Raw genomic sequence first — 25,451 nt, forward strand, 5'->3', positions numbered from 1 at the left:
TGTGTGTGTGTGTGTACACACTGAGGGTAGATGTTTGTGGTTAAGTGCAGGGTAAACATGCATGTACCCAGCTATGTGTGGTTGTGAGTAAGGGCCCCAAAGCAGGGCTGCAGGGATAAGCCAGGTGGGGAGGTGATAAGGCAGGGACAGCCTTGGGTACAAATATGTGACTGGATGGGGATGAGGGGTTGGGGTGCCACCGTGAAAGATGATGAAGACCCCTCCAGTGTCCTGCCTTCCCCGTCCTTGCTCCAGACTTCAGGGCCCTAGCCACGAAATCACACTCCGCCCCATAAGCCCCTGCTGCCTAGGCCCCCTCAGCAGTATCACGTCCCCCCCTGCTGTGCTGGAAGCAACAGAAGCAACTTTGTTCCAGAGGATGGGTTATATGGAGCCCAGAGTGTGCACCAGCTGGCCGGCTGGGAGCCGTGGAGCCCCCTTCAGGGAGCAGCTCATCCATGCAGTGCGCCAGCCAGCGTCCTTGACGCCCCCTTCCCTGACTCACCATGTCCCGGCAGTCTGGCTGCTGCTTCCGCTGTGCTATTCAGCCTTCTCCAGCCCCACCCCCAGCTCACAGAGTCTTTCAACTCACTGCTCGCCTTGCTGCGAGGCTTACAGGATCTCCGTTCCCGGACCAGGGATTGAACCCAGGCCATGGCAGTGAAAGCCGGTATTCTAGCCAGTAGGCCACCAGGGACGTCTCTCCTTGCCTCCACTTCTCTTGCCCCTGATCTTGCCGTCACACAGTCCTGGAGGGGCCCCCTGCAGATCTGACCAGGTCATCTTCCAGGGCCTGAGCATCACCGTGGCCTGGCCTGGGCCCCAGCGCACCTGCAGCCTTGTCTCGCCCCTCCCCCACAATACAGCTTGGGAGCCCCATGGAGCATTTTCAGAAAGATGCCACGTTTCCTCACCTTTGGGCCTTCTGTGTGAATTCCCCCAGCCCCAGGCCCGGCCTCCCTCCTTTAACCCCAAAAGCTGAGCTAACGCTTCCCCCACGAGGCTCACCCCCAGCATAGCTCTGCCTGCTTCACTGTCTGGTGCTCCTGGGGTTGGCCGGTCCCCCTAGGGAAGATACTGGGGCTTGTTCACCGGACAAGTACCCTGTGAATGCTCATTACTTCTCTACTTCCCAAGCCTCACCTTGTCCAGGGCCCTCTTCAGCTCCAATTCAGGCTCCGATTTCAGCTCCAGCCGCAGGCCAGCCCAGGGCTCTTTCCTGGTTCCGGGCAGGAGCCCCAGGTGCAGACCCTGTTCCCAAGCCAAAATGGTCATCTCTTGGTCTCCTACCTGGACGTCTGAACTCCTATTTTGGCTGCTGTGTGTGGGAACTCAGAGTCCTCTGGCCCCTTCTGGAAGAGGCAGATAGGCTTCCAATTACCACCGCCCCTCCACGGGGGCTCCTGAACGTGTATACGTGACCTCCGTGGAGTTGGCCATAGAGGGGCAACACTTGCCTGCAAAGGGAGAGGTCTCCTCATGCCAGGGCAGCCTGCTCATTGGATTCCACCCATTGCTGGAACATTCTTCCACATTCACCTGGTATCTTGGTAGGTGTGTGTGTGTAGGAGGGCCTGTGCGTGTGAGGTGTGTTGGCATGTAGCAGGTGGGACCTGTAGGCGGGCAGTAGGAAGGGACATGTGTACTCCACTGAGGACTTGACAGTCCCCCAAACAAGGCCCCTTCAGAGGAGCGCTAGCTGCTAGTCAGGAGGGGGAAGGCCAGCCCCTGCAGGCTCGAGCACCTCGCCCCGGCTTGGCCCCTTTTGTCTGTTGATCAGGGGAAGACGAAAGACCTGGATGGACCACGACTTTGAGATGCAGCCTCACGGAGCCCCAGGCGCTGGAAGCTCCTTCTCCCGCAGCCACCTACTAGGGCGCCCTGCCCGCCCCTCAAAGCTCCCTGGAGGGGTGTCGCCTCTCATCCCTGTTCTCAAGAAGACCATCCATCTGGATGCTTTCCCCCAGAGCCACATTCCACAGGCTTCCGGCCGAGCAGGCCTTGGAGCTAGGGCATGGAGTGTGCCCCCACAGGACACTGGCAAGAGCCTGGCACCCAGGAAGCTCAGCTCCATCTCCTTAACAGTCCGCCAGCACAGCCAGGCATGGCCCTTGGGCCCCTTACCTTCTCACTGGGAACAGGTGTCTACCCCGGGCAGGGAGGCTGCCACCCACAGAGGAGGGAGGCTGCCTTCTCCTGACTCACCATCTGTGACCCTGGCGCCAGGGGACAGGGTCCACTCCGAGGGCTCAGGTCGCCCAGGTCTGGCCAAGCCCAACAGGATGCCTGTAGTGGAGAAGCCCCTGGTGAGTTCATGCCTGACCCTGCCTTTCCAGTCCCGGTTAACCCAGAGTCCACCGGGTCCTGCAGGGCCAGGCTTGGTGGGTCAGAGGCGCCCTGTCCCAGCGACTGCCCATGTGCCTACCAGAGCTTCTCCAGGAAGAGGCAAGCCCCGGTCCAGGGGTATTCAGAGACCCCGGCTGCATCTCCAAAGGGCCATCCCTGCCACGGGGCCCGCAACCGCCATGGGTTTGGCGGTTCTGGATACGACGAGGCCAGGCACATCCAGACATTTATCCACAATGGCCACCAATAGGCCTGGCTTGGCTGTCAACTTGGCTACACCAAACACCTCTAGACTGGACACAAGCACTGAGTTCCCTCACCTGGATAGCAAACTGGGCTCTGCCGTGGGCTTGGCTAAAGCAGGCACAACCGAGCCACGCGCGGTCATGGAGGTGGTGACCCCAGACCCAGAAAAGGTGGGCAAAGCCATAGCTACAGCAGGCACAGCCAAGCCAGATACAACCACAGAGGGTACAGCCAGGGAAGTGGCAGCAGCAGATCCAGTCAAGCTGGACACAGCCATGGCGTCGACTAGCGCGAATATAGCCAAGCCGGACATCACTACGGATTCTCTTGTTTTGGATACAAGCGGGCTGGGCACAGCCATGCATTCGGCTGTGCCAGTCACGCCAGACCCAGTCACTGGGGAGGTCACACTGGACAGTGTCATTAAGCTGACTAGATCAGACACTGTCACCTACCCAGCAATGCCAAGCAGAAGCACAGATGCAGCCCTGGATCGTGCTCGGGCAGATGCTGCCACAGACTGGGTCACAGAGCTCACCATGCTGGACCTGGCCAGACAAACCAAAGGTAAATGCAAAGAGCTGGGCTGGGGATGCGCTGGACTGCTGGGGTGTATGAGCCTGGAGCTGGGTTATGCTTGGATAGATCTGGGGGACTTGACAGTCAGAGGTGAATGAGCTGGGAGAAAAGGGAATGGGGTTGAGTAGAGCACAGAGGATGCACCCTGAGCTGGGTCCTAACCTGCCAAGTCAGAGGTCAGGCTGAGGGAAGCCATCATCAGAAGGAGGGTTTTTACAGGGGTAATTTGTGGGAGAGCAATTATGCTGAGTCAGTCCTTTAGCATCTTCCAGGATTGTTCCTTTGTTCCCTGAAGAGCTGAAATAATCAGGTGATCTGTAGGGGAGTCCAGCTTGAAAAGCAAACCACCTACACGAAGATACAGACCAGCACTTCAGTAAGTGGTGATTTGTCTAACAGTCGACACTGCCATGCCCCTCTAGATGGGAACAGTGAACTCACCCGAGACCTTCTAAATCATCTCCAGTCGGCCTTTCAGGAGGATGGCTGTTGCTTAAAAGGTGCCTCGCCTGGAATTTTTTCTCGGTCCCCTACCCCCAGCCCTTTAGTCCTGAAAGGTGAATTAGGGACTTGTAGGTTGGAAGTCCTACACAGAAGTATAAACAGGTCAACACAAGGGCTAGAAGTTCATTGGGCCTTAGAGAGGCTGTGACACACCTAAAGTCACACAGCTGGTTGATGGCGCTAAGCTAATGGGAACCCAGATCTCGGAATTCTACTTTGGGCAGTCGCATTGCCAACATTTCAAAGGCTCAGAGAGTCTGGGTCCGGCAGATGCTTGGAAAGCATCCAGTTCCGTGGCTTAATTGGCGTTGGGGGTCGTCAGCCCCCTTCTCATGGCCCTCTGCACACTCAGCCTGGGGGAACCCACCCAGGCCCTGGTCTTCCCTCCTCCCTACGGGACCTCAGCTCTCCCTCCATCTTCAGCCCAGCCCTCTCTCTCAAAATGCAGATGTAGACAGTCACTGGCCTGCCGGAACCCTCTACCCAGACGACTCCCGGGCGTGTCTGCCGGCAGCCCCTTTCTTCCTGACTTCTGCCCTCCCTGATCTCACTCCCTCAGCTGCAGGCACCCTACCAGAAACCTGGGTATCCTCCTCTTCCTCATCTTTCTCTCTCCTTCGCCCCATCCGGTCTAATTCCAACTCTGTTGGTCATCCTCCTCGGTCTTTGGCTGTGTGTCCCCTCCTCTCCATCCCTCTGTCCCTGTGAGGCCACCCCCTGCCCCTCCACACGGCTGCCACAGGGACTCATACATTTCATGGCAGCACTTTCTGCTTAACAGCTGTTGGTGACCCACTGTTATCTTCTTTGATAAGTCCAGCTCCTTAGCCTGGCTTCCAAGGCTTTGGGCTTCTCCAGCCTCTTAGCTCTATGTCCCTGTCTGGACTTTTCCCTGCTTTGGTGCACCCAGGAGCTCTGTTGTCTCCAGCACCATGCAGCTCTCACCTCTGGGTCTCTCCATAGACTGCTTTCCCTTCTTCCCTCGCACCTTTATTTGCCTTTCCATCTTGGCCCTCACCAAGGGCCCTCACCCCTGCACCCACAGTACCCGGTGGGTGCCCACCTCCCTGCACCCACAGTACCCTGTGCATACCCCACCCCCTGCATTAGGACAGTTCAGCTTCCTGTCTTGACCCACCAGCCCATAACTCTTTGAGGACAGAAATGATGATCCTTGTTCCTGTCCCCTCAAGGCCTGGCAATATGCAGTCCATTCAAGTTGATTGAATGCAAGGATGATTTTTCTGACGGGTAAATTGAGGCTCAGGAAAGTTCCTGACTAGCTCAAGGTCACAGGGCTCATCATCCCACAGTGAGGCCTGGAACCCGGGCTCCCGAATCAGGCAGGGTTCTTCTACAGGCACCCGCGTCTGGGCAGAACCGCCGCGTGACTCTTGCGCGCGCACCGCCTCCCGCAGCTCCCACAGGTCCCCTGCGCTCCCCGCCCCGCCCCGGCCTAGAGGGTAACAGGCCGGGAGCAGGATCGAGGCGGAGGGACCGGGACTGGGATGCGGGAACCATGCCCCGCCCGGCACCTCGAGCCTGCAGGCACAGCGCCCCCGCGCGCCTCCCCGGCGGCCCGCAGCCGGCCCTGGGTGCCCGCTCCCGTGTGCGGGCGGAAGGGGAGCCGGTGCGGGCGAGGACGCCGAGGGAGGGGGGAGGGGGAGGGGCCCTCGGCGGGGCGGGCGGGTCACGTGGTGCGGGTGGCAGCGGCGGCGGCGGCGGCGGCGGCGGCGGCGGCGGCATCGGTGCAAGCGGGCAGGGGCAGCGCTGCGCCGAGCCAGCCGAGTCGAAGTCCCGGGCTGGCGCGGCAGCGCGGGGCGCGGGGACGGCGCTGCCGGGCCGCGGACCGGGCGGGTGGGCGGAGAACGCAGAGGGGCGAGGCCCGGCTGCAGGGTCTGCTCGGCCCAGGAGGAGCCCGCGTCCAGCTCAGCCTTGCAGCCCCGCGCCCTGAGCATCTTCCCGGAGGAACGGAGACAAAGGAGGATTCATGTCCAAAGGTAGGAAGGCCGGCGGGGCCACCGGCGCGCGCCGGGAGGAGGCTGCGGCCCCCAAAGCCCGGCTGGAGATGCTACCGGGGGAGGGTTGATGCGCTGTGGAACCCATGCGCGGTGACATACGCACGGACACACGCACACACGGTGGCACACACCCCAAGATGTACAAGCCCGGAGAAATGCACATATGGAAACGCGGAGAGATACAGAGGGCCCCGAAGAAGCGAGGAGGCACCCAGATGCGCACCGAAAGCTCCACACTGGAGCACCCCAAGAAGTGCACACACATGCACACCACGCACAGGTATCAGGACCACCTACAGCCAGACGAGAGACCTGTGCGCTGACACGTAGACCCCTTCCCCCACACACAGGCGCACACTGAGACAGGCACCAGCTGGTCTCCAAGGGAACTCGTTGGCCTCCAGAGGACTGGGATGGAGGCAGGGGTATCCCAGGGCCCTTTGCTTCTGTGAATGGGAAAGTACTAAGATATCTTTTGTGATTCCTTTTCTGAGAGCCGGGGGCTGGAGCTGGGGTGGACTGGAATTGCCTCTGCGGATGGGGGCGGTGTTTTGAAGGAGGCTAGGGGCTGGGGGCTGGGGAAGATCTGCAGCTCCCCATGGAAGAGCCTCCCCACCCCCTGGATCCCCACTAAGCCAGGGAGGAAGGTGCTATTCTGGAAAGGTCCCCTCCCCCTGCTGCCACCTTCCCAACAGAGGGGTGGGGTCCCTGGGCCAGACAAAGACAAAGCCATTTATTTGCCTGTAAAAGAAAGCACCGGGGTCTTTGCTTGGCACGGGGATGGCGGGAGGTGCCGTTTCTGTGGGGACTAAGCTAGAGCTGAGTCGGGTGGACAGTGTCTCTTCCTGGAGCACTGACGGGCAGGTGGCCCCCGGCAGGGGGTGCTGTAGACATATCCCCTCCTCTCCAGGAGCCCTGAGAGAGCTGGGAGCTTAGGAGGAGCCCCAAGAACCACTTGGGCAGGATGGCATATTTGAGCTACATCCTGCTGTGACCCCATCCTGAGCTCTTGCCCACCCTTGGGGAGCCCCCCTCCAAGCCCTGTTGCAGGGGAAGGAGAAAGTCTCTTAACAGGGTCTACCTCCGTGACTGTGGCCCACACGAGAGCCATTTGCTGGGTGGAGGTCAGCTGCTCTGCCAAGGGAGCAGCATCTGAGGGAGGAGAAAAGTGATAGCTCTGAAGCAACGTCTGCCTTGCATTCATTCATTCATTCATTCATTCATTCATTGCTGAGTGTCTTGCTATACTAGGTTCATTGGGGCACAGAAATCAATAAGACGTGGCTCCTTCCCTGAAGAAGGGTGGGAACTGGCATATGTTCAGTGCTAGGTAATTTATGTCCATGCTTTTGTATAAGCTTCATAGCAACCCAGCAAGGTAGGTACTGTACCTCTTTTTCCTGGGGAGAACACTGAGGCTCACAGGGGTCATCCAGCTGGGAGTCCAGTGTGGGCCATCTGGAGTTGGCATGGCGGGACCAGGGGAGCTGTAAGGGCAGAGGATGGAGCTACAGAGTTCGGCTCCAGAGCTGCATTTGTCCTGTGCCCTGGAGGGCTTTATGTACTTGTCAGGCACCCTCACCAAACAGTGGGCCCTTGGGGGCAAGGACCTTGTCTGGGGTCCAGAAGTGTCCTTGGCATTTAATCTAAAGTGTGGCTGGAGTAGACCCCCATTTGACAGCATGTGGAGAGGCCTGGATGGGATGGATGGGAGAGTGAATGAATGAATGTGATGACTAGAAAGTCAGGGAGCCGAGGCAGCACAGAAGAGAGGCATCCCCGTGAGATGGGAAAGCAGAGGCTTTCCTGAGGGGTAGCCCTTGGGCTGAATGGTGAAAAAGAGAGTACGAGTTAGCCAAGGGCTGTAGTGGGCAAAGGGTCTTCCAGCAAAGGCTGTGACACAGTGACCCACCACAGGTTTGCAGTAATTGTGGCTGATGGGTGGTTGTAATTGCCATGTGGTTGGGAGGGGCAGCTTGCCAGCAGGAGCTCTATGGATGCTCATAGGTGCTTGATGGGAGAATGAAGGTGAGATCTGCTCCCGTTCTGGACCTGCAGCAGGCCTGCTGTCGCCCCTAGAAGTTGCCTGGGAATCTGGTAGGCCGGCTCCTTCTTGCAACCGTGGTCTGTCTTTTTGGGGAATGATCTTTGAAGATGCTGCAGTTGACAGACCAGGGCTGAGCAGGCCATGGTGAGGACACACACTTTATACGAATACTTATAAAAGCCCCCATAAATAAATACTAGGCTCACTTTCCAGGTCTGTAGAATGAGGTAAGACCCCCGCCTGCCCGACACACACATACACACCGATGGATCTATCTCACAACACAGGTTGTGGAGACCAAATGGGCTGGCTGGAGAGGCATGAGGAAGGTGAATGGGGCCAGCCGTGTGAGCAGCTGGGCAGGGAAAATGGGGCATCGGCCCCCAGTGCAGGCGTGCTGAGTTGGGTCCGGGAGCCATGTGCAGAGTGGAGGTGGGGGCCAGGCTGCTGAGAGTCAGCTGCTGCAGGGCTGAGCCAATCTTGCTGCCTTCTGGGGCCTCCTGGCTGGCAACAGCTTCCTGGGAAGCAGGAGGGAGCCACGCCAGGCCCTGGGGAGGTCCTGAGACTTTGTCAGATTTGGCTGTGTCTGGGAGTGACAAGGAAAGAATGGTTTCCAGTTGAGAGAGAGAGGGAGTCCTGCCAGGACCAGTGGAAGGACCAGGTGGTAGGGGTACAAGAACAGACTCCTGGCTGGGTTTGGGGGTGGGGGAGGGAGGTACTCCTGTCCCCTCACCCTCTTTCCCATCTGCTGCTCCATCAGGTCTCTCTGTGAGCCTGAGACTCTGCAGGGTGGTAACCATGAACCATAGGATTCTAGAATGGCAGAGCTGGAAGAGGGCCTTTGGAGAGCGTGGAGTCCAGTAACGGTGCTGTGTAATTAGTATCTGGGGCACCTCCCTTTAACAAGCGCTTTCACACGCACCGCTTCATTTCCCCTCCTGACAGGCTGTGAACTTGAAAGGGACAGGAGCAAGAGGGTCTGGAACAGCGAGGCTCTGTGCGGGCGCTCCTAGGCATATACCTCGTGTGCGGAGCTCCCTACAGCCTTAGGCACGATCCTAACCAGTTTACAGAGTACAGAGGAGGAAGCAGGCGCATGGGAGGTGGGGGGTTTGCCCAGGTCCACAAAGCTGGCAAGCAGCAGAGCCAGGCTCTTTCCACATGACCACACACCCCCGTTTTACGGGGAGGGAAACGGAGCTGCTGTATCCTGAAACCCACCCTGGTGGACAGTGGCCCGATGAGGAAACACACAGATTTCTCTTGTATGTGAATATACCCAGGATCTCCCAGACGCAGGGGGATGTTTGCCTTTCTCCACTGGGGAAGGGCTGTGATTTCAGCCTCCCCTTTCTTTTGCTACCCACCGTCCCAAGAACATGTGTCATGTCATCTTCGGTCAGTGATGCGCCCCACTTGGGTCTCATCCTCTCCCCAACAGTCAAAAGGGGAGACTTATTCCCCCTCAGACTCAAAACTAAGGCTTGGAGGGTGTCTGGGGCACCTCAGGGCACAGACCTCCTTACTTTGCAGCAGTGCTTGTGGAACAGAGGGGACACGGAGGCTGGGAGACAGGAGTGATGCTCTCTCTACAGAGATGGGGTAGCCCTATGTGCTTCCTCTTTTAAAAAAAAAAAAAAAAATTTATTTATTTATTTACTTGGCTGCCGGGTCTTAGTTGCGGTGTGTGGGATCTTTAGTTGCGGCACGTGAACACTTAGTTGTGGCGTGTGGGATCTTTAGTTGCAGCATGTGAACACTTAGTTGTGGCGTGTGGGATCTTTAGTTGCGGCACGTGAACACTTAGTTGTGGCGTGTGGGATTTTTAGTTGCGGCACGTGAACACTTACTTGTGGCATGTGGGATCTAGTTTCTTGACCAGGGATCGAACCTGGGCCCCCTGCAATGGGAGCACAGAGTCTTAGCCACTGGACCACCAGGGAAGTCTCCCCATGTGCTTCTAGAAGACAAGCAACTGGATCAGTGACAGGCAGTCAACAGATGTTAGGTCCAGTATCCTAAAAGGTCTTCGCCCTTTTTCTGGGGGAGGCAGGACTCAGGTCAGAATAACCCCAGACATCTCTTAGATCAGTGGTTCTCAGCTGGGGCACTGTTGTCCCCAGGAGACATTTGTCACTGTCTGGAAATATTTTTGGTCATTAAACTGGGGGGGGGGGGCTGCTACCTGCATCTAGTAGAGGCCAAGGATGTCACTAAACATCGTACAATGCACAGGACATTAATTATCTGGCCTAAAATGTCAATAGTACCAAGGTGGAGAAACCCCTGGGTTAGAGACACAGATGTGGTTCTTTGGAGCAGCGAGGTACATATGAAAGCGCCCCAGCAACTGGAGGGTCTGGATACTGGTCCAGATTTTGCATCTGACTTGCTCTGTGTTCTTAGACAAGCCCTTACCCCGAAGGCCTCAGTCTCCTCATCTGTGAGATGAGAGACCTGTACTGGATGACATGTAAGGTCCCTTCCAGGGCCAACTCCGTATGATTCTGTATCTAGAGAATAATACTGTGCCTTCCACATGACCTCTGCTTTCCTCTAGCCCACCCCTCCCACCTTGGCTTTTCAGGGCTCCCGGAGACCAGGACGGACGCAGCCATGTCAGAGCTGGTGCCTGAGCCCAGGCCCAAGCCGGCAGTACCCATGAAGCCCGTCAGCATCAACCCCAACCTGCTGGGCTACATTGGCATTGACACCATCATCGAGCAGATGCGCAAGAAGACCATGAAGACTGGTTTCGACTTCAACATCATGGTCGTTGGTATGGAGGCCGTGGGTTCCCTGGAGGCCCTGGTGGCGGGCAGCACCCAGGATCCCGATTCTTTCTCTAGGACGGCCTCAGCCCTGGCTTCTCTAGAATGAGCTCTTTCTCGGAGGAAAGATCTCACTGTGCTGATTACAAAGGCCTGGCCCCTTTCTCCCCACAGGCTGGCTGGTCCAAGGGCGGGAGCTGCGGGTGGGTGGTCCCTGTGGCCCCATCACCACCTGGCTGTACACAGGCAGCCTGGCAGCTGTGCTCAAGTTGCCTTCGTGTGTGTGGGCTTTCAAGCTTAGAGAGAATTTCCAGGAAGCTGGTCACTAAGTAGGGTCACTAGGTCACAGAATGTAAGAGCAGAGAGGGGCCTTTGCCTGATCTCAGTGAGATATTCTCTCTGTCGCTGAAACTGGGATCTGGGCATCATTCATCTTTCCTCCTCCTTTATCTCCCAATCCAGTCAATCATCATATACGGTCAATTTTACCTGGTAAATATCTCTCGAGTCTGTCCACCTCTCTCCATCTCCACTGCTACCACCCTAGGCCGAGTGCATCTCTCCCCTGGATTACCAGGGCCACCTGACTCAGTGCTGCTCAAACCTAAGGAGCTAGGCCAGAGTGTAAATCATCTGGAAAGTCTTGCTGTAAAAAACATCAGCTAAACTAAACAGTGTGCTTGGTGACGTAAGTTGATTTACTTTCTGGGGCGAACTTCTTTTTCTCCTGGTTCTCTGTCTCCTTCAATCCATTGTCCACCAGTGACCGAGTAATTTTTCCAACCTGCAAAACTCAAGTCACACATCCTACTTAAAATCTTTCATAAGTTTAAGGGCTTACATTCCTAGCCTGGCCTGGTACGACCTCTCCACTCTTCTCTCACTACTTCCCATGTACCATTCGACTCCTCACTTACAAGGAACAGTTCTCCTGGACTTGCCATGCTCTTTCCTACCTCTTAGCCTTTGTGTATGCTGTTCGCTCTCTCTGGAACCCGCCCTCCCAGCTTCTCATGGGTCATTTGAAGTCATTCTTAGGTTTTAGCTTAGTTATTGCTTCTTCGTAGAAGTCCTCCTTGATCCCAGAGAGACCGCGTTAGATTTCCTTTGGCATTGTCCGCTTACGTTTTGCCTCCCTCACACCAAGTGGCTCCTTGAGGGTGAGGATGATGTCTTGTTCACCGCTCTACCGCCAGTTCTAGCAAAGGTGGGCCTCTGCTCTCCCCGGCGGTGCGTGCCTGTGGCATTCAGTCACTGCACGCAGTCAGTACCGAGCCCAGAGGTAGCCTTTTAAACGGATTAGGCAGGTGGCTACCGCCAGTTGATCAGTTGGATTGAGAAATGGACCTTATTTGCCATCCCTGGTCTCATCCAGTTCCCCCCCTCCCCACCGTCCTATAGCAAAGAGAAACTAAGGCCCAGAGGAGCAAACATGGCTAGTCCAAGGCTTCAGGGAAGAAGCATAGTTGAGTCTAGAACCTTAGGCTCCAGCCCCCTGCCGGGCCCATTTCCTAATATATGACAGGAATGCTCTAGACCAGCACACCTCGGATTTTATTGCCCATTTGATTCCTGACGTCCTGTTGAAATGCAGATTCTGATTCATAGGGCTGGGGTGGGGCCTGGGATACCTCATTTCCTACAAGCACCCAGGTGATGCCAGCGCCACTAATTAGTTGCCAGCCTTGCCGGCGTGATTCTTGTGCATGTTTGAGAAGCACTGCTTCGACCAGTGGTTTTCAAATATTTTTTAGTGTGGGACTCTCCCTTGGAATGAAATCTTCTGCAGAACGGTAGTGTCAGTATGCAAAGTAATTCTGTCTTTACTTTTAGTATGATTAAATATTAAAAACTCAGGTCAAGCAAAAACAAAACAAAACCGAAAACCACTACACGAGACAAATGCAGAGGTTGTTCCTTTCCCAGTGGTCCTGGGGCTCCAGAAGGAGAGAATGTGGAATCCAACTAACATTTCCCCAGGTCCTTCTCCAGTAAGTAGGAAACCGTTCCCACCCACCTGCTCTCCCTACTCGGCCCCTTGGCTCCCCAGTGAGCCGTCAGTCAAGGGCCTGGATCACAGCTCTAGCATTCTGTAAGCTCAGGGGAGAGATACTAGGCTCGGCGGGTGGGCATGGGGTCTCCCTCCTTTCTCATCCTCCTCCTGTCTTGCTGCAGGTCAGAGTGGACTGGGCAAGTCAACGCTAGTCAACACCCTCTTCAAATCCCAAGTGAGCCGCAAGGCCTCCAGCTGGAACCGGGAAGAGAAGATTCCCAAGACGGTGGAGATCAAAGCTATCGGGCACGGTGAGGACCAGGCAGGGACCCCGTTGGGCATTGTTCGGAGGAGCCTCTGCCAGAAAAGGGAAAGGGTGGGGCTTCTTGGCGAATGAGACAGATGAAAGGCACCCTCAAGACGGAATAGAATTAAGCCCTAAACACGAGGGAGCCAACTCCTTGGACTGTAAGTCCAGGAAAGGGGGTGAGGGAATTAGGAAGGAATGAAGTAGGATTTGAGCTGGATGACAAAGGCTGGGTGGATTTAAACAGGCAGAAGGGGGTAAGGAGGGCATTTCAGGCGCAGGGAACAGCATGGACAAAGGTGTTGAAGACCCTGAACTCGACTTTTCCAATAATCAGTCCTGCAGAAGGGAGGAGCCCAGGTCCCCCCCGGCTGGTAGGGGCACCTGGTATCAGCTGGAGGAGTGACCTCCCTGGTGCCTTTTTAAAAGAAATTTATTTATTTATTTTTGGCCACGCTGGGTCTTCGTTGCTGCACGCGGGCTTTCTCTAGTTGCGGCGAGCGGGGGCTACTCTTCGTGGCGGTGCGCGGGCTTCTCACTGCCGTGGCCTCTCTTGTTGCGGAGCACGGGCTCTAGGCACGTGGGCTTCAATAGTTGTGGCGCGCGGGCTCAGTAGTTGTGGCGCGCGGGCTCAGTAGTTGTGGCGCGCGGGCTCAGCTGCTCTGCGGCATCCTGGTGCCTTTTCTGTTCACTCCGCAGTGATAGAGGAAGGCGGTGTCAAAATGAAGCTGACTGTCATCGACACGCCAGGCTTTGGAGACCAGATCAACAATGAAAACTGGTATGTCTGCCTGTGAGATTTCCACCCTGAAGACTCTGCAAGGCAGATACTGAATGTGGTGCAGGTTCATTCACACTGAGGCCCGTCTGCGCCCTCCATGCTGAGGGGTTAAGCGGGAAGGCGTGCTGAAAGAGGGGAGGGGCTTTGTCAGGAGGCAAGGGAAGAGGCCCACATGGGGCCCAGTTATGGGGATGGAGGGGGACAGCACGGAGGGAATGTCAGCCGAGGGATTGCCTGGAGATGGGAGTGGATCTGTCATGATAGGCAGGAGACGCAGAGCAAGGGGAACTGGGGTGCACATCCAGGCTGACCTGAAGGCTGTGGCAAGGAGCTTGGCCTGAGAGCCAGATGTTGGAGCCCTGGACAAAGAGAGGATGCGTGGAAAACAGGAGGAAGGGGAGTTTCCGTGGAGAATCTTTGCCTCTGGGAATCCGCAGAGCAAAGCTGCAGTCGGTGTACAGCCAAGAAGGGGTGAAGTACACTGCCCAGACATAGACGGAAGGGTCGACTGTGCAAAAAAAGCACAACGTAAGAGCTGTGAGTTGGGTTTCATTCACTGTCTCTCTGAGGACTGTAGCCTGGGAGGCAGACTCTCGGATGGTTCCGAGGACCTGCTCTGAAGAGGTGGGCGAGAGGCAATATGTGTGTGTGACTCCTGGCTGGGGGATACGGAGAGTCAAGCTAACATCTCAGCAAAAGGCTCGTCACGAGGATCAGGTATCTCAGTTAAGATTTTAGTGCTTTTCCAAGTAGGGGAAGGTGCAAGGATTTGGGTCCATAAATTTTTTTTTTTTTCTGAAATAGAACTATCTAAGGGGCTGTTTTCCCAAAGTGCAGAGAGCCTTATCCTGTTCTTTGTCCTGAATTCCTTTCAGGGTATATTGTAGGTCAGCGACTGCAGTGACTATAATGGCTTAATCCTTGTAGAACCAGATGGCACGTGACATTCCCCACTTTCCAGAAGGTTCCAGGCAGAAGTTTGCTCCCGGACAGGGGTGGTGACGGTTGTGCCTCTGTGAGGGAGCTGGGGTCTGCCCCAGACAGACAGGCCCACTCAGCAGCACACCTAGGAACTGGCTGTATTGATCTTAGAGAAGTGGCTGGTTGCCTCCTCTTCTGGCTATATACACACACTCCTGGACAGAGAAGGGTTATTACTCATTGTTATGAATGAGTTGTGGCCATGACTGAGTACTTTCTATGTGCCATTGCTCTGTTAAGTACTATACCTGTTCTTTCTGATTCTTATACGAATCTCTCCAGGCACCTGTTGTTGCTCTCTTTTTACTTATGAGAAAACAGCTTCAGAGAGGGGCAGAGATGTCCGCAGAGCTGCCCAGCTAATAAGCAATGGATGTGGGGGAAAGTGTGTGCCGCTGCCGGGAGTGGGATGGGGTTCTGCAGGTTCCCTTAGCCCAGTCAGAGAGCTGGGTCCCCAGCGGAGCTGTGCCCTTGCTAACAGAGAAAGCCATCCATGGGAGGCCGAGGGACAAGAGTCAGCAGGTAACCTAGACCCACCAGGGGAGGTAGGAGATGAGACGGATGTGAGGGGACTGCTGCCTGACCACGTCTAAGGTGAGCTCCCAGGTCCTGTCCTTCTGGGACATCCATCTGCTTTCTTCCCACCCCCCAGCTGGGAGCCCATCGAGAAATACATCAATGAACAATATGAGAAATTCCTGAAGGAGGAGGTGAACATAGCCAGGAAGAAACGCATCCCTGACACTCGTGTCCACTGCTGCCTCTACTTCATCTCCCCGACAGGACACTCGTATGTACCAGTCCCACCCCCATTGCTGGGCCTGGCTTCAGTTTGCGTCATCTGTGCCCAACCTGTAGTGGGTAACCGTTACCTGGACTCAGCTGGGGAGGGCCACGTGGGCCCCAGTGTAGCCACCGTCCGGTGATTCCCTGGAGTTTCTTGCCAGGATAGTGAAACTGACCAACATCAGCCCCTACGCGGCCCATTGGTGTCCTAGCACCGTAGCACGACTGTGCCGGCAGACAGGAGTTGGCTTCTGTGCGCAAAATGCTCCTCATTTGTTCGAGAGATACCTGCCTTGCACAAGCCTGGGGTCGGGGGCAGTTAGAAGGGTGAGATCGGGAGGGGCTGGGCTACTGGGTTGGGGCTGGTGTTTTGGGGGTGGGGTGGGACCCAGCTGTAGGCATTTGGAGGGCGGCCAGCCCAGCATGAGGGGCCAGGTGTCTAGAGACCAAGACCGGCATATAAGCAGGGCATGCTGGGAACTCTGGTTGTTGAGTATTGGGCGGGGCTACATGATAGGGAGTACCAGGAGACAACGGAGCGATCCAAGTAGGCGAGCAGAGGGCGGGTGCCTCGTAATTTATCACTAAGCCCAGCTTAGTTCAATTCTTGAGAAGATGGCACAAGCAAGGCGGGCCCCCAGTTTTGGAGGAATCAGATATTCAGCAGGTTTTCAACGGAGGAGCTCAGGAACTCAAGGAAAAGTTTGCGTTATCCCTCCTTAGAACCTGGACGCAAGGTCAGAGAAAGCCAGCGGATAGCCTGACTGCATGAGTCCCCTAGACTGCAAACTGGAGCCAGATTGGGGCCCCAGAGTCCAGAGGAAGCTGGCCCCGCAGATGGGGCAGGGGTCAGGCCCCCAGATGGACCCCTGCAGGGCTAACTGGGGGCTGGGGGGAGGCCTGTCAAAAAGTGCTGTCTTGTAGGCAGAATAGACACACACGTGTAACGGTGACACACAAGGATGTTTGGGTGGGGACAGCAGTCCACAGCTGTTCCCAGGAGAAAGAAATCTCAGGTCAGAAAAGATGTCATGAAGGCGTGGTTTGAGTGGGGCTTAAGGAAGGCAGGATTTGCATGGGAACCGAGGAAGAGAAAGAGAGGTGGTGGACCATGTGTGGGTGGAGAGTCGGGGTCTCTTCTGCACACTGAGATGGTGCACGCGTGTCAGACAGGAAAGGGAGCAGCCTCTTGGCCTCAGCCAGTTCCCAGCCCAGTCCTCCTGTCGCAGGGGGGCCCTTGGAACGGTGGCAGTGGCTGCGTGGGGGAGGGCACGGTGGCTCTGACGCCCCACCTTCTCTGGGCCCCAGCTTGCGACCTCTCGACCTGGAGTTCATGAAACACCTCAGCAAAGTTGTGAACATCGTTCCTGTCATTGCTAAGGCTGACACCATGACCCTGGAGGAGAAGTCTGAATTCAAGCAAAGGGTGAGAAGGCCCCCTCCTCCTTTTCCCGTCCCCATCCCAGCCTTCCCCTCTTCGGGTCCAAGCCCTCTCCTACCCTTCATTATTCTATCCACCCTCTACCCCGCTTCCCACCCAGCCCCTACTCAACCATTAAAGAGGCTGGGCTGGTGGTATCTGGGGACCGACAGTGAAGTCAGTGCAGCTCCAGCCTTCTTCCTGCCCTCCAAACTCACCTGCAAAGACCTCTGAACACAAAAATCACCATGGACGTGAGAAACCGCTGCTCACTCTGAGGCTGCTTGAAGGACTAATTAATCACCCGCCTGCTCGTCCTTATTGTTATTTTCCATAAGCTCTATCCCGAGTCGGACACACAGGCGACGGGGTTGGGGAGATGCAGAAGAAGTATAAAGACAGTTGCTGCCTTTAAGAAACGTACAGTCAAGTAGATTCCTGAAAAGATACTGGGTGGCTTCCTGGAGGAGGAGACTTAAGCCGAGCTTTGAAAGAGGATAAACAGAGAGGCTGGGGGTGGGGGCAATGCACCTCTCTTCCCTGCAAACAGGACTATAGCAAGTATGGCCTGAGCGCTGCCCATCTGGAATCTGTTCCCAGCTGTACTGCTTGTCTGAATCCTAATCTTACCCTAAGGTAAACAAGCTCTACCCCCAGACTCTTTCTCATCGCAGCCTGGGGTGGGCTATGGTAGCTGTAGGATTGGGGCTCCCATATGTTCAGGGTCCTCCTGCTGCCCAGGGCCTCAGAGTTCAGAGATAGCTGGATTATCAAAGACCGCATTCACCCCTCTGACTTCAGCATGCACACACTTGCACGTGCACGCCCACGCGCACACAGCCCTCTCTCCCATAACCATGCTTCTCCTCCCCCACTCTAGGTTCGAAAGGAGCTTGAAGCAAATGGCATTGAATTCTACCCCCAGAAGGAGTTTGATGAGGATTTGGAGGACAAGACAGAGAATGACAAAATCCGGGTAGGTGCCTGGGGCTCTTTATCACACGGATGGCCGCCTGCGTGCCCCTGCGATGTGTATCGTGTACCACTTCTGTTTCTCAACGTGCTTTTCCCTTTCCGTACTCCCTGCCACACCTTGCCTGACCCAGACCGGAAGTGTCACGGGAGAGGATGAGGACTTGGGGCGCTGGCCAGGACTGTGAACCCTGCACCCAGAAAGCCAGTGCTCCCGTCCATCCCCAGACCCCACAAAAGCCTCTCGTTCCCCCACAGGGCCAAGTAAAACCAGGGTATGGGGTGATGGAAGGGCACAGGCAGGAAAAGCTTCAGGCTTGGGTCCAAAGTATCTGTACTCTATCAGAGCTCTGCCTCAGTTTCCCCTTCTATTAAATTCAGAGACTTACAGGCTCTTTTTTTTTTTCTTTCCCTAGAAGAACCCTTAAAATAATTAAATGTCAGGCAGACTCCAGTATGTAAAACACAAAAACAGAGCTGCTTCGGCTAAGTGACACAGGCATAGCCCTACCTTCTGAGCAGCCCCTGGGGTATTTCCTGGGAATCTTTTTTTTTTTCTGGTTGCGTTGAGTCTTCGTTGCTGTGCACGGGCTTTCTCTGGTTGTGGCGAGCGGAGGCTACTCTGCGTTGCCGTGCGTGGGCTTCTCACTGCGGTGGCTTCTCTTGTTGCGGAGCACGGGCTCTAGGCGTGCGGGCTTCAGTGGTTGCGGTGCGCGGGCTCTAGTGGCGCACGGGCTTAGTTGGTCCGCGGCATGTGGGATCCTCCCGGACCAGGGCTCAAACCCGTGTCCCCTGCATTGGCAGTCGGATTCTTAACCACTGTGCCACCAGGGAAGTCCCTCTCCTGGGAATCTTAAGGCTTCATGAAACCTGGCTTGGAAACCACTGACCTATGTGATTTCTAAGATCCCTTTCAATTCTAAACTTCTACTATTCCGTGATTCTACATCAGAATCCTGAGTTCTAGTCTGAGCTTTTCCATTAACCACTGTAACCTGGGACAAATCACTCATTTGCTTTGGTCTTGAGTCTCCTTCTTCATCAGGTGTGGTAACCTGCCCTTACCTGATGTAGTTGAGACAGGTAGTTGGTCAGTTAATTGAAAAAATCAATTGAAGTGAAGACATCATTTTAAAAATGAAGCATATTGGGCTTCCCTGGTGGCGCAGTGGTTGAGAATCCGCCTGCCAATGCAGGGGATACGGGTTCGTGCCCCGGTCCGGGAAGATCCCACATGCCGCGGAGCGGCTGGGCCCGTGAGCCATGGCCGCTGGGCCTGCGCATCCGGAGCCTGTGCCCCGCAACGGGAGAGGCCACAACAGTGAGAGGCCCGCATACCACACAAAAAAAAAATAATAAAAAAAAAAAAATAAAAAAAAATAAAAATGAAGCATATTAATCTTAAATGTTTTTAAATAAATGTTTTAATATAAATCTTAAATGTTTTAATACATTCATTAAACATTCTTTTCATAGAGGGACAAGCCCTCTTCTTTGAAGGTAAGTCCGCTCTGAATGCAAAAGCAACTCACCTTTATCAAGTCTTTCTGAAACATTCAACTTAATTTTCAGAGAAACAGCTCTCCACACCGATATGTCCTCAGCTTATATAATAGTTAATTTATCCAATTGCAACAACAAGTACACACCAGGCAAAAAGATTTGGGAACAGACACCCGGTGGAGCAGAGGGGCCTACGCACATCAGAAAGCAGCCTTTGAGCTCTAGAAGGTCAGCGGGTGTGGGCCTCTGCCAGTGGGGGAGACAGTGTAGAGCTTCAGTTACTTTGGCAGTCAGTTGTGTAGGTGTCGTTTAAGAGGTCTGTCTTTCCTGGGTATCTCACAGAGTTGTTGCAAATCCAGCCAAACCTGATAAAGTGCTGAAGAGCCTGAAGCATCCGCCAGTGGTAGGAAAGCTGACTTCCTGAGGTTAACCAGCTAGGCAGGGGAGCAGTCGGGGTTGGACCCAGGCCTTTGGACTCCCCGTCCAGTGCTCTTTTTAAGAGGCAAGAGCCTTGCCCTTGCCATCAGTGGGATCACTGAATGAGCTTCAGAAATGTGCAGTTTCAGGCTAGAGGCCCAGGACCGTACTCCATCCTGCCTTTGGGGGCCCAGATGGTAGGAGGATGACATGCACGTGTGTCTGGTTTGTCAGCAGGAGAGCATGCCTTTCGCCGTGGTGGGAAGTGACAAGGAGTACCAGGTGAATGGCAAGCGGGTCCTCGGCAGGAAAACTCCCTGGGGAATCATCGAAGGTAATTCAATGCATCTTCTTGAAGAACTGGCCGCTGGTACATTTTGCTTATTTATTAAGCATCTATAGGGCAAGGTACAGTCCTAGGATGTAAGATGTAAAATGAACGTCAGCCAGACCCTGCCGTAAGAGGCTTACAGTCTAATTGGGAAGGTGAGGCTCACAGGCAGGGAGCAATAAAAGATGGGTTTAGCGCCTGCCGGGGAGGCACTAGCCCGAGGGTCAAAGGAGTTCAGAACATGGAGAGATTGATAAGGATGGGAAAAAACCAGAGGAAGGTTTTCACACGAAAGGGGGCATGATCTGAAAAACCCCTGAAGGGTTGTTCAGATGTTGCCATTTTCATTTTATTAGGAGCAATGTGACCTTGAGAAGGTCACAGTGATTCCGAAAGTTCTCAGAGAACCGCTGAACGTGGATCACGTTCATTATGATGCCCCTCGGAGGGGAGCAGGGCAGGCGTGGCTGTTCTGAGACACCTGAGTCTCAGACAGGTGAAGTGTCCTGTCCAAGATCACATGACTTGTTAGTGGTGAAACCTGGATTTTAGACCCAGATATTTTGATTCCAAAACCAAGTTCATCCCATTATATCGCGTTGTCTCTCATTTTTCTATGACCCTTTGTTGGGATTTTTTTTAAAAATAGCATTTTCTCATCATCTGCCTTGAATTATGAGAATATCCGTCCTACCCATTAGAGTGTGAGACAAGAGGGTTTGTGACTTAATCCCCTTCTGCTTCCACAGTCTTTGGCAAGTGATTTGCAAATAGTAGGCGCTCAGTCTATGTTGAATTGAATTTATCAAGCCATCATGACCTTTTTAAGATGGCGCAGTTATTTTCTATGTGTGTTCCTGTCTTCCAATCAGATTATAAGCTACTTAAAGATAGGAATTGTGTCTTAGGCCTTTGGCAGGTTTCTTAGACTCCCTGTGTATTAGTTTCCTTTTCTATAAAATGGGAAATATAATAGCACTTATTCCACAGAGTCTAGAGTAGTATTGTGCCTCTGTAGCTACTTAATGAATCCTTGTTCAATGAGTAAAATCCAATGCACTGAAGTGCCATGACGAGCACACCTCTGAAAGGGTGACCGTAGCCTGACCTGTGGCTCCCTCCTAAATGCCTCCATGACCTGAACAGAAATTCACCTGCTGGTGTTGCTGCATTAGTGAAATGACCACCTGTTGTTTTGTTTTTTTTTTTTTGTTCACAGTGGAAAACCTCAACCACTGTGAGTTTGCCCTGCTTCGAGACTTTGTCATCAGGTAAGATGCACCCCTCCCGTCAGATGGCAGGTTTAATTATTTGGGGTCTGGAGGCCGTCTGTTCAGATCCACTTCCTCAGTCCCCAGGTCTCTCTGACAGAGCTTTCTGCTCCAGTCCCAGCTCCCCTCTCGAAGGAAAAGGGGCTCAAGAGGTATCATTGGCTCTCTGGAGTGGGTCCAGGCCATGGACGCGATGTGTGGACCTCAGACATGGGGCCCCTCTTCCTCCTCCCGCCCCTAATCACACCCCTCTCTCTTCTCACCCTGTGTCCTTCAGGACCCACCTCCAGGACCTCAAGGAAGTGACACACAACATCCACTATGAGACCTACAGGGCCAAGCGGCTCAATGACAATGGAGGCCTCCCCCCGGTGAGCGTGGACACAGAGGAAAGCCACGACAGTAACCCATGACGACCCTTTCTCTGTATCATCACACATACCCGCTTCTCCACGCACACACATCCCCAAACCACCACCAACCACCTTCTTCCTTTCTCTCCTGTCCCACAGGCCTATCTGGTAATTGTGGAGCATCTTGTCTACAGTGTGTGTGTGTGTGTGTGTGTGTGTGTGTGTGTGTGTGTGTGTGTGAGAGAGAGAGAGAGAGAGAGAGAGATAGAGTGTGTGTGTGAGAGTGTGTGTGTGTGTATGTGTGTGCGCCTGTGCAGGGGTGAGGTATTTTTACTGCCCTCCCTGGAAAGTCCCTTGTAAGTTTGGTTCCTCCATGGCTGTCCATTATCTGTCTCCTTTCCTTGTGTCCCAGAACAAAGCCGTGTGCCTCACTCAAGTGGTCTGGGGGAGGTTTCATTTAAAAATGATGGGAGCAGGTGAGCCACAGGTAATGCTTTCTTACCTCTGAAACCCACCTGCAAACAGGGACTGCAGAGATTCTCCAAGGATTCTCCAAGGACAGTCTGTGGAGCTAGACCTGGGAGGGGATGGGAACTTGATGACTTAACCCTCCCTGTAAGTCCGGGGTGGTCTGGGGTAAGGCTAGGACTATTGGGGAAAAGAAAGGTCAGGGGAGAGCAGAGAAATAGGCCAGGGCTGGGCTCCTGCAGAAAGAAGTAGTACCTAGAAGTGGAGGAGAGAGCTCCACCCTTCGGTCTGCGTCGCGTTCACTGTCCAAAAGCTACTACCTGTCACCACCAAAGACTGCTGCTTTCCGCACTCCCCTTGCCCCGCTCCCCTCGGCTTCCACCTTCTCTCTTTTCCCCCCTTTCCCTCCTTCCTTCATTCTAATCCCTCTGACCTTTCACTTCTTTTTACCCTACTCCACTTTAGCTTCATTTCTATATTTAGGATTTATGCCCAGTCTACTCCCAAAGACGACTTTAGGCCACTTAAAATAAAATCATCGCTTAAATCACGGGACAGTGCAAACTGAGATTTCAAGAGAAATTGGATTTATAGAGAGGCATGGGAAAGAAAGTTTCTGCAGTCGAGCACTGAAAATGGCCCCGAGCTTGTGGGCAGCCCAGCAAAGGAGGAGACACAGCGAGTTATGCGGTGCCCACTGGTTAAAGAAGCACATGTGTTGGTCAAGTGAGACAACCTGTTTTAGGCATTAAGTTCTAGAAGAACTGAGTCTAAAGAAGTATCAAGAACAATATACAGTATTTGTCTTTCTTGGTAGCTTGGCAATTTTAAACCACACCTCCCTTCTCTCCATCAGGATTCTTCCTCCTTAAAACTGGCTTCTGTTTCTCTCTTCTTCTTGTGTATACTTGACCCCCCCCCACCCTTTACTTCTCTTCTATTCTCTCTCTGTCTCACTCTCTCTCTCATGTTGAAGCTAATTGCATTTTTGTCTGTCTTTCTCAGCTTTTCCCCACTTCCTCTTCCTGACCCCTGTAGACATTCCCAGTGATATCCACAATCATACATGTAGCCTTTTCTTGCCTTTCCCTTCAGCCCTGTATTTATTAATGCGTGTATTTCCCCTGTTGTTTTACAAACAAGTTACTCTTTCTCCTTTAGTCTGTAAGGTGGCTGAAATTTGGGGCTGGGGAAACAGTTTAGCCTTAGGCAAGGGAAAACAAGTGATACAGTTTACAGTAACCTCTTACAACTTCCTGCGCCATCTCCCGGTCTAACCCTAGGTGTTTGCCTGGTCCCCTGCGGATCGGAGTGTAACAGTCCCTTATCACTCAGGTGCTAGGAAAACACATAGACTTAAGACCAAGCTTCAGTGGACCAGGAGAAAGAGGCAGGTGCTCATGTTGCCAGTGGCCCGAAACTCATGGTCACAATCTTTCCTGGAAGCTCCTTACCAATCCTACCCACATCTTCCCTCACCCCCAGACTTATTCGAGGCAGGATAGGATAGCGGCAGGGTCAGAGCCCAGAGGTTGCTACATTTCAACAGGAGAGGGATCCCTGGCTTATATGGAGACGTGGGACTAGACACCTCAGCCTAGCGGGGAAGGTCTAGGGGTGACGGGGGGGGCATTGGAGAGGCCGAGTAGGAGACTGATGCTTGGCGCCCCTAAATCATGATCTCAGCCTCCCTGGAGAAGCTGTTTTATATGTTTGCTGCCAGCTGCTGGTCTCCACACCCTCAACCGTTCTCAACCCCCCTGCAGGGAGAAGGCCTCCTGGGCGCTGTCCTTCCACCTGGGCTAGCCACCCCCTGCCCCACTGCAGAATGAAAGCCATTTCGAGCGCCGCCCCTCCCTCCGTATTCCTCTCAGCTGTTGTTGCTGCAGGGCCACGCCCTTTTCAGTGCTGTGCGTGTCCAGGCAGCACCACGGCCCCGCCCAGCCCGCAGCCGGTGGGAGGGGCCAGCTGCCTCTTTAGGACAGTTGCTTCCTCCATTCATCCAAACCACCCCTCTCGTCCCAGTGGAATGGAGTTCTCGCCAGCACTGCCCTCCTCCGTCGTCTGTGTCAGCTGGTCCTAGCCCATCTGTAGGGTGAAAGAGCTCACCAAGAGCTCCTGCCCTCGCAAACCCATACCGGCGGCTTGTAACCGTCTCCAAGGGCAGTGGCACTGCGCCCCATCCATTCATCCACATGAGCTACTCTTGACTTGCTAAAAGGGTCAAGAAAGCAACTTTTCTGCTTGTCAGATTTGTTGACGTCAGCTGTGTGAGCCCCAAGGTGGGACGAAGGTGTCTCCTTCATTGCTCAAAGCTTATTTATAAGGATGGGTCACTACAGATCTGGGGGAGCAAGGGCTAGGATCACTTTTTAAAACATCGCTGCTTGTGGCTGGCCCGGAGGGCAGTCACACACCCTCCCTGCCCCATAATGCAGCCACTTAGGGAGCGTGGTTTTCCTGAGACATTCCTGGAGTTGACTTCCTTATCCTCAAACTTTAAATAAGAACTAAATGCACACACAAAACTCCAGAAAGTCACAGGATGTGAACTCTAGGAGGAAAAAAGCACCCTTCTGTCCACTTAGCAATAAGAGGGAATCTCTTCCCACCCACCCGGACCACTCCACCCCACCCCCTCCCCCACTCCGTTAACGTGAGTAATGAATCAGCCTGGCCACAGTTGGTCACTGTAGGCGAGTGGAAAATCCCCAGTGGAGGGCACAGCCCCGCATCAGATGCATGAATGTTTGCGAATGTCGGCTGCCACCGCCCCACACACTATGTCTTTATGGAATACCCCTTGCCCACTGCCCCACCATTTCCACCTGGACACAACCTGCTCAAAGGCTGGTGACTTGTGGGCCATTCATCTACAACCAAGTCCTGATGGAGCAAGAGGCCCAAGCCTAGGGGATGCAAGAACGACCCATTTCTTAAATGTTACCAGTCCCAGCCAACCTTTTGGTGACATTATGGTTAATTTTCCCAATTGAAAGTAAGCAAACAGACACTCAAACTGGTTGTGTAAATGTTGCTAGACTTTATGTGTTGTACAACTAAACATTGCTGTTTGAACAAGAACTGAACTGTGTTTTATTTTTGCTCCTCAATCCTTGGCCAAATTAGCTATTACATCATCTCACCCATGTGTGTGGAGGGTGAGACAGGGACCATCTTGGTAAGAAGTAGACACAGAAATTAGAGATGGAAAAGTTCTTGTGACGTCAGTTCATCTTCAGTTGGCATGAAGTTGGACCCCCGTCATTATTCCCTGGAGTTTTGTATCCAAAATGAGTGATGGAGCTATCACACTTTACCTTGAGGGATGCTATGCTTGCATAGCCTGTCTCC

At 54.0% G+C, this 25,451-nt stretch overlaps 1 protein-coding gene across 6 annotated transcripts; it reads left to right on the forward strand.

Moving 5' to 3' along the window:
* Positions 1–1,799: 1,799 nt before the first annotated feature.
* On the forward strand, positions 1,800–25,181 carry SEPTIN3 (septin 3). Of its 6 annotated transcripts, none has more exons than XM_059081051.2 (11): positions 1,800–3,159; positions 10,331–10,522; positions 12,690–12,818; positions 13,514–13,595; positions 15,229–15,366; positions 16,671–16,788; positions 17,663–17,758; positions 19,909–20,008; positions 21,225–21,276; positions 21,554–21,647; positions 23,864–25,181. In XM_059081051.2, the coding sequence occupies exons 1-11, from the start codon at positions 1,800–1,802 to the stop codon at positions 23,927–23,929; spliced, it is 2,427 nt and encodes an 808-aa protein (XP_058937034.1). In that variant the 3' UTR covers positions 23,930–25,181. The 6 variants fall into 6 exon arrangements, with proteins under 6 accessions (XP_058937034.1, XP_058937035.1, XP_058937036.1 ...); XM_059081056.2 differs by lacking the exon at positions 1,800–3,159 and adding an exon at positions 5,478–5,675 and having other exon boundaries at positions 19,912–20,008; XM_059081055.2 differs by lacking the exon at positions 1,800–3,159 and adding an exon at positions 5,481–5,675.
* The last annotated feature ends 270 nt before the right edge of the window (positions 25,182–25,451 follow it).

Source organism: Kogia breviceps, chromosome 12, assembly GCF_026419965.1.
Source record: "Kogia breviceps isolate mKogBre1 chromosome 12, mKogBre1 haplotype 1, whole genome shotgun sequence".
Lineage (NCBI taxonomy): Eukaryota > Metazoa > Chordata > Mammalia > Artiodactyla > Physeteridae > Kogia > Kogia breviceps.

Bases quoted from the DNA above. Each gene is read 5' to 3' on its own strand.
- SEPTIN3 (XM_059081051.2), top strand. From the start codon at position 1,800: ATGGACCACGACTTTGAGATGCAGCCTCACGGAGCCCCAGGCGCTGGA. The intron at 13,596-15,228 runs GTATGTCTGCCT...CCCACCCCCCAG, and splicing joins CAGATCAACAATGAAAACTG to CTGGGAGCCCATCGAGAAAT. The intron at 21,648-23,863 runs GTGAGCGTGGAC...ACCCCCCTGCAG, and splicing joins ACAATGGAGGCCTCCCCCCG to GGAGAAGGCCTCCTGGGCGC.